At 30.0% G+C, this 12,550-nt stretch overlaps 2 protein-coding genes across 2 annotated transcripts; both read right to left on the reverse strand.

The window, feature by feature from the left end:
* Window positions 1-328: 328 nt before the first annotated feature.
* On the reverse strand, window positions 329-1,694 carry LOC123914363 (fasciclin-like arabinogalactan protein 3). Its single transcript, XM_045965487.1, has one exon. The coding sequence runs from the start codon at window positions 1,568-1,570 to the stop codon at window positions 545-547; it is 1,026 nt and encodes a 341-aa protein (XP_045821443.1). The 5' UTR covers window positions 1,571-1,694; the 3' UTR covers window positions 329-544.
* A 2,559-nt stretch (window positions 1,695-4,253) lies between these two features.
* LOC123914372 (selenoprotein H-like) lies at window positions 4,254-6,947 on the reverse strand. Its single transcript, XM_045965498.1, has 4 exons — window positions 6,589-6,947; window positions 5,610-5,706; window positions 5,051-5,110; window positions 4,254-4,627 (listed from the first exon to the last, which is right to left on the reverse strand). Exons 1-4 carry the CDS (start codon window positions 6,894-6,896, stop codon window positions 4,538-4,540), a joined length of 555 nt encoding a protein of 184 aa, XP_045821454.1. The 5' UTR covers window positions 6,897-6,947; the 3' UTR covers window positions 4,254-4,537.
* Window positions 6,948-12,550: the final 5,603 nt, after the last annotated feature.

Below are 12,550 nucleotides of genomic sequence, written 5' to 3' on the forward strand. Positions count from 1 at the left end.
ACTGTGTCTATATTATTATATTATTAGTTATATTTATATTTATGTAGTAGAATGGTTTGGAGCGGGGTGCAACTCATGCTTGCATTCCCCTGATGGATTTTTTTTTCTTATAAAATGTACACCTTTTGAAAACTTCCAAGTTTATGGATGTTATCTCAATTTCATATAATTCAATATTGAGTATTCATTATGATATATCAAAAATTAAATGGGAAACTTTAGTTCATTAAATTACATGCAAAATAAAAAATATAGATGAGAAGGGGAAATTCAAATATATTAATTGTAGTAAGTTATAATCAATAGGACAATGAAAAACAAAAAGAAATGAATCAAAATATATGTGCATATCATATATTTTTGTTCCATTAAAATATCATAAATACTAAAACACACTGGACTTTGATGCAATTGACAAATAGTTTCAATAGCAACAAATCCATATAGTGTGTACTATCTTTATTCAAACGATCAAACTCTCACTTCTTGTATTATAATTAAAATATATAGACTCTTAAACACTGTTTTTTTTTTTTAAATCACCCTACATAACAACCAAGAGAGAAGCGAAGCACATCACTGCTCCAACCAAACCTACAATTGGCCTTGAAGAGCTGCTAGGAGTTGTAGAATCTGCAGCAGCCTCGCCACCGGGACCAGCAGCCTCGCCACCAGGACCAGCAGCCTCGCCACCGGTTGTTGGGGTTACAGCTGGGGATTCAGTGACAACTTCAGAAGGTGGTGGAGCAGTAGTTGCAGCTTCCTCTGAAGAAGGAGTTTGAGCTCCAGTTGTTGGAGCATCAGCTTTGGCATCATGGGTAGGTGCTTCAGCAGACTTAGTTGGGGCTTTGGCATCGTCATTTGACACAGCTGGGGCTTTGGCTCCCTCAGTTGGCGCAGCGGATTTGGCTCCCTCAGTTGGCACGGGAGCCTTGGCTGATCCAGCAGGAGCCTTGGCTGGTGCAGTAGGAGCCTTGGTTGTTGCTGAAGGAGCCGAAGCACCCTCCGGTTTGGTTTTTGTTGCAGCGGGGGCTTGTCCGTTAGAAGGTGAGGCTGGGGTTTGTGAATCAATTCCAGGGGTCACAATAAGTTTGCTAATTTCGATTACGGAAATGTCAGGCTGGGAGACAACACTTTGGACAATCTCAGCATCGGGCGCTGGAGCACCACTCACAGAGGATCCAAAGGCGATCGAACCCTCACCGATGAGTGCAGCCTTAAGTTTCCCTTGTTGGTAAAGAGTGGACATGAGTTTGCCAGGACCTATAATGTCTTGCATGAGCTTCTTTTCATCGACAAACTCAAGGATCACATGGGTGCTCAATATGGCCTTGATAACCTCTGGAGATTTCCCAGAGAGGGAAGAGAGAGCGCCATTATTAACGACGAGGACAGTCACGGTCTTTTGGCTGTTGATTTGGTCGACAAGCTTGGTTTCGGTGAGGTATTTGCTGAAGGTGGCATAATCGGGCTTGTCACCTAACAATTTTGTTATGTCTAATGCATCAATGGAAGATGAGATTGAAAGGAAAATAGTCAAGCACACAAAATAACAGCTTTTGAACCCCATCTTTCCAAAAAATTAATTTTTTCTATTTACTTTTTTTTCAAATCTATTTACTTTTTTTTTCTTTTTCTTTCGGATATTATGTCCGAAACCAAGCCTTAAAAAATGGAGGAATGTGAGGGTGTTTATATACATATAGTACATTCTATGAACCTCTCTATCTAACTATTTTATGAACATTTTGGATGGTTTAGCATGATTTGCTTAATGAAATAAGTGGAGATGAGAAAATTAATGTGTATTTTTAGGTTGATCATGACTAGTTTAAAATTTCGTAAAGGTAAAAACGATTGGTGTTTAATTAACGCAACGAATGTATGGTTTCTTAAAATTATTGACTCGTGAAGGCCATACAATGTTGCTGAAAAAACGGTAACAACTTTTTTAGGCATGGTGATAATGTAAGTAATAGATTTTTATTTTATTTTTGACTAAAATGTAAGTAATAGATATCAATTAGTATTTTTGCTTCAGATTGTTCGTGGGGAAAATTTTTGCAAATGAATCCGCATAAAAAAAAATTGCGGAAATAAAATTGCCAAAACTTTCCTTTAAATAATTTGTTGGTATCATTAAATAAACAATTTTATTTTAAATTTTTATATTTTCAGTATCTCTAACAGTAATTATTAAATGGAATCATTTTTTGAGATAATAAAATTTTACAGGGACATTGTATTATACATGTAGAGCTGGAGTTTAAATCTCGGACGCCCCACTTTTGTGTTAGATAATAAGTTATTAGACTTATGTTATGGCCCTTTAATTTCTAAGTACTAGTCTATTCATTAAGTTTTGCATCATTTTTACTCCTTCCGTCCTAAATTTTTAGTCTTTTTAGCTTTTTAATTTTGTCCCAAAATTTTAGTTCTTTTAAGAAACCAATGCACATTTAGTGATATTTTACCATTTGTACCCTTACAAAAGTTAAAGCATTAATTAAATATATTTTCTCTTTCTTAATAAAGTAAGGGTAAAAATGACTTTTACTTATCATTTCTTAATCTTCATGCAAAACTTCAAAAAGACTAAAATTTTGGGACGAAGGGAGTAGTATGTTATCTCTTTTATAAGAGAAAGAGAGATGGAAGAGAGTTTCACCAAGTTAGACCACCGGAAGGAATGGAATGATGGCTTACACCACTAGGATAGGAGCTATTCCACCAAGATCAAATGAGGTCTTGATTGTAATGTTATCAAACCCTAGTCATCTTCTTTGCTGGTTATCTATGTTGTTAACATTATCCACTTTAAAAGTGGAACTTCTAACCACTATAGTACTTGACAAAAAAATTATAAAATAATTCAAAACTTTCGATGTTAAATCAATTGTTTGAAAGATAAAATTAAAGAAATTTTAAAGTGAAGGAGTTTTGTGAAGTGTTTTGAGTGAAGATTTGAATTTTATATTTTTTTGACTTAAATGCAATTTTATCCCTCCTATTTTAAAATCTGGAATTTTAACTCCTATTTTATAATTCTTTGAATTTTCCCCTGTATAATATTTGACTCATATTTGCTTATACACTTTAGCTAGACTAATCTTATATCATAAGCACACTAGTGTTAGTATAAAATAGCTTCATATATGTTCATAAATTGCCAATTTCGATAAGATTTTCATAATAATTTATGAAACAAAAAAACAACTTTTAACTTATACAATAACTTATATATAAACATCTATGATAAATACGTATCCGGTGCTTAATCTCGTTCAAGAAATTTAAGACATGTTTAGCATACAAGTACTCAGAAGTTACATCATAAACCACATTGAATATTTATTTTTAAAAAAATCAACAAAATTTTATTAAAAATCAAAAGAGATATAGAGGCTTTATGCAGCCAAGGCAGCAGGCAGGCACAACAAAATTGCCCTACATTTAAACTAGTCACAACATCATGAGATAAACATGAAGCCAGAAAAAAAAAAAGAAAAACCAGTTACATGGGACATAAAAATAGCTGCAGCAGAAACTAAAAAACCACTCTAGCCATATCACATTGCATACAATTGGCTCCGACAACCACTTATATAATAAGCAAGAACTCCCTTTTTGATCTTCCAATCCATCATTGAGTACTTAATCTCAATATAAGTTTTAATGATTTGATCATAAAATATGAGTAAAACGGCAAAATCCAAAGAATTATAAAATAAGAGGGTTAAATTTCCGGATTTTAAAATAGAGGGTAAAATTCCGATTTAATCAAAATATGGGGTAAAACTGCATTTAAGACTATATTTTTTTGCAAATAAAAGGGGCTTAAACCCAAACAAAGCTACACAAAAATAACATGAATAGAAACTCTAATAGTATTAGCAATACACAACTTGCTCAATGAGAAATGTATAGGCTTATCCATGTAAAGATACTCTCATTTAAGATGCAACTCAAAATCAACTAAAGTTGCAAAAATCTCCAATTCTAGCATCAAGTTAAAATTATGGAGGCAAAACTAATTCTACTCAAAAGCCTCCAAACATCTTAAATTTAATTCTTCAGCTCGAAAATCAATTTTAAACTCCTCAAACAAAAGAGCCAAACATACACAGTGGTTAACACTAATGATACAACACTATTGAATTCAGGTGCCTTATTAAAGGTGAGATTTTTGAAATGGATCATTTAAGCAAGATAAAATTCATAGAAAAAACAGATATTTAACGAGACATAAGAAATAAGAAGGGACCAAAATATATATCTTGGAATTTGTCTGAATATTCATATGAAATCTGAATATGATTCCCCTAAAACCCAAAATCAACGGTTCTCATCCAAGACCGTTAAGATATCCAAAATAACTATCTAAACTCATAAGTTGCCTAATCTCAAAATACCAACCACAAAGGCAACATCTAATACATTGTTTCATATAGGTATCCAAGATTTTTTACCAAAAAATCAGTTTTTCTAACTCAACTACACAAGTCAAGCTAAGAGGGAAGCTGTGAAACAACTAGAGTCAACTAGAATTGGATAAATCGGTAATGATATCTGAGATGACCTTGTCCATGTCGAGGTCTTTCATCGGCTTGAATGGACGCTTCATGCCCTGAAAGTAAGCAAGTATTTTGAAAAATATTAAAACATGATGTTGTAATGAAATATGTATGCATATAAAAAACAAGTAGATATTTTACAAAGTATTAAAACATGATATTGTAATGAAATATGTATGCATATAAAAATTTGGATTGTCACTACATTATCAATAAACTCAAAGAAATTTAAGTCTTCTTTAAAACCAAAAGTAGAAAATCATTGTCATGTGGATAAAATATCATCAATTGAACATACTGATATCTTAATACAATGGTACAGACAGTCAATACAACGACAATACATCCGAGAGCAATGACAATGACTAGAAAATAATCTCCTACATATAATATAGCACATGAACAATAGGAGAAAAGTTCAATGGTTAACAATTTAGCTCGCCGATTAAAAATTGTTCATGTTGTACATGACTTACCAAAAGGCTAATGAACACCTTGCCTCCATCCTGGCGTATTTCAAAGCAACCTCTCCTTGGCTGTTAATTTAAAAAAAAAAAATGGAAAAAGTTGGAACAATCAGGTAATGTTAACTTCAAAAACAGAGTATTCAGATAACCCTGACTAATCAAAATATATATCGTATGAATTCAATAGTGGCTCCTTGTTCGGAAGTCATAATAAAGGCTATGGCCAACAATCAACACCATTGATATGCTATGATTGAAAATATAAAGTTAAGTTGCAGGAGGAGTTTAATAGAGATGTCATCTAAAGTGCAGCAGATGTTTGGAAGAGTTTATGTGAGCCTATATCATATAAATATGCATTTGTATAAACTTATGAAAATTGTTTATATAAAGCTTAAGCAAATGCTTTATCAGATATTGGAAAAATCATGGTGCGGTGTGAAAGATTAAGAAACAAGTGTATAACTATTTGATATCATTAACATAAAAAAATCCATAAGGCAGCAGTTGATAGAAATGCTAATTAAAACACATCTAATGTTCAAATAATATAGTAATCTTGGAATACCTTCTCAGGGTTCAGTTTCACAATGACATCACAATCACTCTCCTCCAGACCTTCCTTCACCTGAATAGCTCTCTTCTCGAACGATTTGCACTGCTTACTATGGCAAATTAAGCAAAACAACGGTTAAATACAAGGTAGAAAACTTTATAGTAATGATAATAATAATTTCACTGAGAATCAAGAGAACCAAGAATCAACAATACTACAAGGGTTGAATAATTTTTTATAACTAACTTCATTATCATATATAGGGTTCAATATATGTTCAAACTAATTTCAATTAATTACACAATGTTCAATTCAATATCAATACATAGCTTTAACAAAATTTACACCCATCATCAAAAAAAAAAAATTTACACCCAAACAAGCACCTTTTAATGACACATTAATTACCTATAATCAACCATTTTCGTTTAGTACCAAAAAATTATATTTTCACCTCATAAAAAATAAAAGATTCACTTCCAAAGAAATCAGTTTAATTGGGTCAAATCTTCATTAAGGTTTTTTTTGGGTATTAAAACCCTCTAGTTTCAGGAAAAGGGGCCCAATAATCTAGAGTTCGGCCGCAAGTAAATAAAGTCCGACAAAAAATTCAAACTCAGATTCTTCAGAAAGATTCGTTCTTGGGGAAGTCATTAACCACTTAACTCAATGTCTTCATTATTATGAATAGAGTTCAAGATTTTTTCAATCTATTTCCAATTATTACACACTAACTATAATTACGTCATTTTCGATTAGTTCCTAAAAATTAGGGTTTCGTCTAAAAAAACAATTCATTTCAATTTTCAAAAGAAAACATAGATTATTTTGCAGACTTAGGTCAAATCTTCTGTAAGACACGCAATAATTAAAAAAAAAATATCATAAAAAATCGCATAACCATAATAATGACGATAATAACATTTTCTTCCACAGCGCATTTATACGAAAGCAAGAAAGGACAAAACGGTAAAAAAAAAGAATGAAATACCAATGCTCGATAATGACAACAGGCTTGCTAGAATCTTCTAGAACCTTCTCAGCGGCTTCTTCTTCCTCATTCTCCTCGTCTTCTTCAGATGAAGAATCTTCTTTGGCTTTTCCTTTCACTTCAGCTATTTTCTGCTTCTTGTTCGGTGATTTCCTTATTTTCCTACTGTCTGGTAACTCGATAAAGTTAACACTTGAGGTCTTTGCAGATGAACGAGTAACTCTAGCGGCGGAGCGAGTTTCTCTTGCCGGAGCAGCAGCCGCCGCCTTCGCCACCGTAGATTGTCCAGCTTTGCGTTTTGGTGCCATTTCAACGGTTTCTCTTTCACTCTCTTTTCTCTCTCTTGAGTTTTGTTTTCTCTCTCTAAGCGTGCTCTCTCATTTTATTGAGAACGTTTGGGATTTTCCCGCGCTTTTCTTAATCGAATAAACGGTTAAGATTGTTTGTAAGATGGTTGAATCGACGGTCTTTAACGTGTGTTTGTTTGCGTATACACTAAGCAGAAAAGATAATAATATAATGTAGTAATTTTTTATTTTTGGTTAATAATATAGTAATTTTTATTTTTGGTAAAGAAAAAGATAGTAATATCTCTCTTTTTGGTATATCAATTCATCAATTGCACAATACTAAAATTGTTAATGGATAGGATCTAATCTATATACAATGGATCACTTTCTTTTCTTTTCTTTTTTGAACAAATTCAATGTATCATTTTTCACTATTTAAAGAAACAATTTATTTTAAGTCAAAAAGAAACAATTTATTTGATTTTTATCATAAGCAGCATATATCTATATAAAAACAAAATATTAGTAGTATTTTTTTGGTAGATGAAAGAGAAACAAAAAGGAGAAAAAAAAGGAAAAATGTTATGAATAATATAGATGTGGATGTCCATTTGTCTAGGCCCATATTCTTGGCCCATGTAATCTCTTATATATATGACTATCTCACAATGTAAAACACACACCTTGAATAGAACAATACAATAGTCTATTCCTTTCTCTTCTCCCTTTCTCTCCTTCTTCTCTATTCTAGTTATTCTCTAGAAATAGTTCATAACACGTTATCAGCACGATAGTCTCTCTCCCCTCTCTAGAAAGGTATAGCAACCATGAGAGGTGATAATTTTATTTCTTGTATTTTTTATTCTATTTTTTTCGTTTTTTTTTTTCATATTGATTCACAGCATACGATCTAGAAGTATCGTAGTGAAATTTTTAAAATATGAATCCTGAAGATTCATAGTATGATGAAATTTTAAAATATGAATCCTGAAGATTCATAAACCTACGCTTCTAAAATATCAATCCCTGAAGGATTGAAAAAAATAACTGATTTGATCTATTATATAGTTCTTAAAGAACTTAAAAATCCAAATTTTGTTCTCCATGAAATCTTGATGAATTCAATTGGGACACATCCCTGAAGGATGTACAAAATAATTGATAAGATCTATTATATTTATAGAGTTTTTGAAGAACTCATGAATAATTCAATATATTTATGCATCCCTGAAGGATTGCACCAATATATGTATTCCTATTACATTATAATATATGTTATACAGTTCCTGAAGAACTCGATGTTGTATGCATTCCTGAAGAATTGCATAAATGATTAATTTTACATTATAATGATGTTATATAGTTCTTGAAGAACTTCTTATAAATTATTTCTTATGAATTCCAGAAGAATTCAAAATACATATACATGCATCCCTGAAGGATAGCTTTATCAATTTTTTTTTAGAGTTTTGGCAATTTATAATTTTTATTGAATTTATTTTATTTATTGTTATAATAATAATAATAATAATTTAATATGTATCATCATATTGTAAAGCTAAAGCATAAAAATATTCCAATTTATTTTCAATAAGTTACTAATTAATCTCATTCATAGCATATGTTACATTATAATTATTATTAATTTCATTATGTTACTATTTAATTTGCATTATAAAATTTTAGTACGTTACATTATATTAGTATTAATAAAAATAATTGGAATTATCTTTTATTAGACTGTGTTTAGTATGTTTATCTAATTATTTGCTTAATTTTATTATTTGATGATAGTATATATCAATGATAAATGAATGAAAAATCATTCCCAGAAGTGAATGAAATCTAACCCACTGATGTTACTCCATTCCAGAAGTGAATGTAGTAACACACGATTATCGTGAAAAAAAAATTGTGGTCATGGTCGTGGTAATAGTCATGACTGTGTTAATTTTAAAATTTCGGCTTCTCACTAGAAGTGAAAAAAATAATGAAAAAAAAAGAGTAAAAAGTGGGCAAATTAGTTCCTGAAGAACTAAAGAAGAAAAAGGGAAAATCCAATTGAATGCACAAGGAATAAATTATTCTTAATCATTATGAAGATCACTTGTGATATAGTTCTTGAAGAACTAATGCTTTAATAATAATGATCTCCGATGGATTACTCAAAGAATATGAATTTTCCGAACCATTGTTAATGAAAAATTATATGTATAGTTCTTGAAGAACTTAAAATTCAATATTAAAGCATTTCTTGTAGTATCGCTCAAGAACAATTTTTCATAATCAATGTTTATAAATATTGGTGGTATAATTCTTGAAGAACTAATATTTTAATTTCCCTAAAGATATAGTTCTTGAATAAGCAAAAGTTTAATATCAAGTATTCCAGAAGGATTGGAAAATTGTAATTTTCCATAGCCATTGTTGATAGAGATATATTGTTAAGTTCCTGAAGAACTTACAAAATTTTACAACATGATTACAATCTATATGATATATTTGATCTTGGTATAAGGTGAACCAAAATTAAAAGGAAATCAATAGAAGAATTATTTATGTCTCTTGAATATGCTCTTGAAGTAGCAACTTTGAAAAAAACAAAGTTCAAGAATATTTTGTATATCCATTGTTGTACATACATTGGATGAATATTATTGATATATTAAACTCGTGATTGAATGCATGGTTCAAACATTTTTTTTCTTCCTCTCATAATAATGATTATTATTTGCTCTTAAAAAAAAAAAAAAATTATTCCTTGCAAACATAAATTGATTTTAATTATACGGTTACATATTTAAATCAATTGATTGATTTTAATTTTAAAATCTTTTAATTGTTACTATATTTTAATTTCTAATTCTATTAAAATCCACATAAACATTATTTTGTTATACTTTATTTTTACTCTTTTAATTCTCATACAAATAAATTATTACTATTTTTTTATTGTGTTCCACCGAAAAGATTTTTTTTTGTAGAAACATATTTGTTTAGCTTGAAAATATTCATCGATACTACTATTCATGAAAAATTAAATTTTATATTTGGTAGTACGAAAATTATTGAAGGCTCCATAAGAGACAATGCATTGTTATATCGAGAAACAAAGTTGCACTTTGCTAATATATTTTATATTTTAAGTCTTAAAGAAATTTGTTACCGAAAGATATTCACATAAATGAATATCATATTGAAACAAGAAACGACGGAAATATTTTATCTCTATATTACGAGACATATTATCAACTTTTGTCTCTAGTTTGTGGTGTACTTATGATATTAGTGCAATTTAAGCACATGTTCAAGTAAACCAGAAGTTTACAAATAAATCATATTAATTTTATCATTGGCAAGATCAGTTGGGTCATTTCTGGTCTATTATGAAGCGAAAAATTTCTATGAATATGTATTGAATGACCAGAAGTTCATTAAATCTAACACTTTTTGTGTATTACTAGTTCCCGAAGAAAATTGATAAATTTAGTAAACGAGCGTCTCTTATTTTATATATAAGGTGATATTTATAAATCAATACACCGATCATGTGGACCAATTAAATTTCTATAATTTTAATTGATGCATCAACTAAATGGTCACATGTATGTTAGTTATCAACTCACAACCAAAAGTTTGTGAGATTATTTTTGAGAGCTCATTATGTATATATTATTCTAGAAAGTATTTGATAAGTATCATATGTTAATTGAAATTTATACCGAACATAATTGTAGAATATGTTCATACAAACAAAAATAATAATGGACTTGAAGATCCATTCTTTAGACGTCTAAAGTTAATTACATGTTCGATACTTATGAGATCAATACTTCTATGTTCTATTTTATATTTTGGGAACATTTAAATATATATGTTGAGATATTGATTCGCTCAAGCCAATAAGTTATTATACGAAAGTCTTCCCCCTAACTTGTAATTAAGTTTAGTTTTATACTCTAATATTTTTCATATAAGCATTTTTGGATGTGTTGGTATGTTCCAATTGCTCCAATATAATGCAATACGATGAATTATTAAAGAATATTGGGAAAATATATTTGATACAACTCTTCATCCCTTATAAATTATATTGAGCCAATAGGGACTTGTTTATAGCCCAGAAGGATAATTTTCAAGTGATGATGAATTAGTTTTCCCAATATTAGGGGGAGGGAATAAGCAGCTGAAAAATATGAACCTGAAGTTCAAATGAATCACTTGAAATAAATAGTTATTATTATCTCATCTTGATCCTCATATAAAATAGATTGAACCAGATGTTCAAAAAATGTATCATTTGCAAAGTTTATGAAATCAACTATCAGCTGTTAATGCTCCAATCAAAATGGATGTCCCTGTTGGACAATCTTATATTGCAAATGAATTTTAACCACCCTGTAGCGTGGTAGGTCAGTCGGTTCCAAAGATTAAAATCCTCAAATAAGAAAATGAGCTAAAAAGAAAGATGACCCAAGTGAGGATATGAAAAGATTATTTGACATAATTAATTTTCTAGTTCCATAAGAACTTATCAGGTACCTGAAATTTATGAAAATAAAGAGATCTCGACGAATTATGTCATGAATGGAATACGATGAAACCGAAAGAAAAATCAACGTTGACGATGTTTATTTATATAATATAGCGCTATATATGATAAGAAATAATGAGGATCATAAATCAAAGTCTATTAAGGATTATAGACAATGAAATGATTGACTAAATAGATAGACGCAATTGATACAAAATTAAACTAGCTTTGCAAAGCGGAATGTTTTTGGACCAATAGTCCATTCCATCTGCAGATGGAAATAATTCGATATGAATAAATTTTCAAGAGAAAAATAATGAAAATCAAATATTTAGAGTTTGAATTGTTATTCAAGTATATTGATAAATGTCTATCATTGATTTTCAAGAAGCATATTCACCTAAAGTGAATTCCAAAACTTCTTTGTAATTAATTAAGTTGAGTAGCATATGAAATACTCAATTTATGTGAAATATGTGTTTTAACGTATTTGACTAGCTCACTTGATAATGATGATTATATGAAAATCCCAGAAGGATTTAATTTTCGTAAGACACATATATATTGGAGAGATGACTTAATAAAGATGAATAAGTCTCCTTATATACTCGAGCAACATCTATATGCATGTTGAATATTTCCAAGTGAGAAATATGAAAATGACAATTTGTTCATTTTAAGAAAATATTTGGCAATAAATTTGTTTAAGATTGTATCATCAAGAGACTCCCAAAGAGCTTGAGATATTGTCATTTATTACAAAATAAGTTTTTGAAGAATATTTTGTGAATCATGAAGCTTATATACAAAAGGTTCTAAAATGATTCTATAAGATCAATTACGTACCCTAATTTTTGTAAGATCGTCGATGTAAACAAATGCCATTTTAGAGTTCGAGTAAATGGTGAAGAACTAATTGGTCCTGAAGCACCACATTTTGGTTCTAATGGGGACAAATATATTGTTAACCTATTATTTGTTGTCAATATATATCATCAAGTATATACTTTGTTATTTTAGATATGCAGGTAATTTGTTTAATCCTCGTAAAGGTATAGATCACAAACAAACTATATGTTCACATGAAGAAGTACAATTACTCATGGAGATCTATGAAACAAACAACAATAACAATCTC

The sequence above is a fragment of the Trifolium pratense genome, linkage group LG1 (assembly GCF_020283565.1).
Source record: "Trifolium pratense cultivar HEN17-A07 linkage group LG1, ARS_RC_1.1, whole genome shotgun sequence".
NCBI classification, from domain to species: domain Eukaryota; kingdom Viridiplantae; phylum Streptophyta; class Magnoliopsida; order Fabales; family Fabaceae; genus Trifolium; species Trifolium pratense.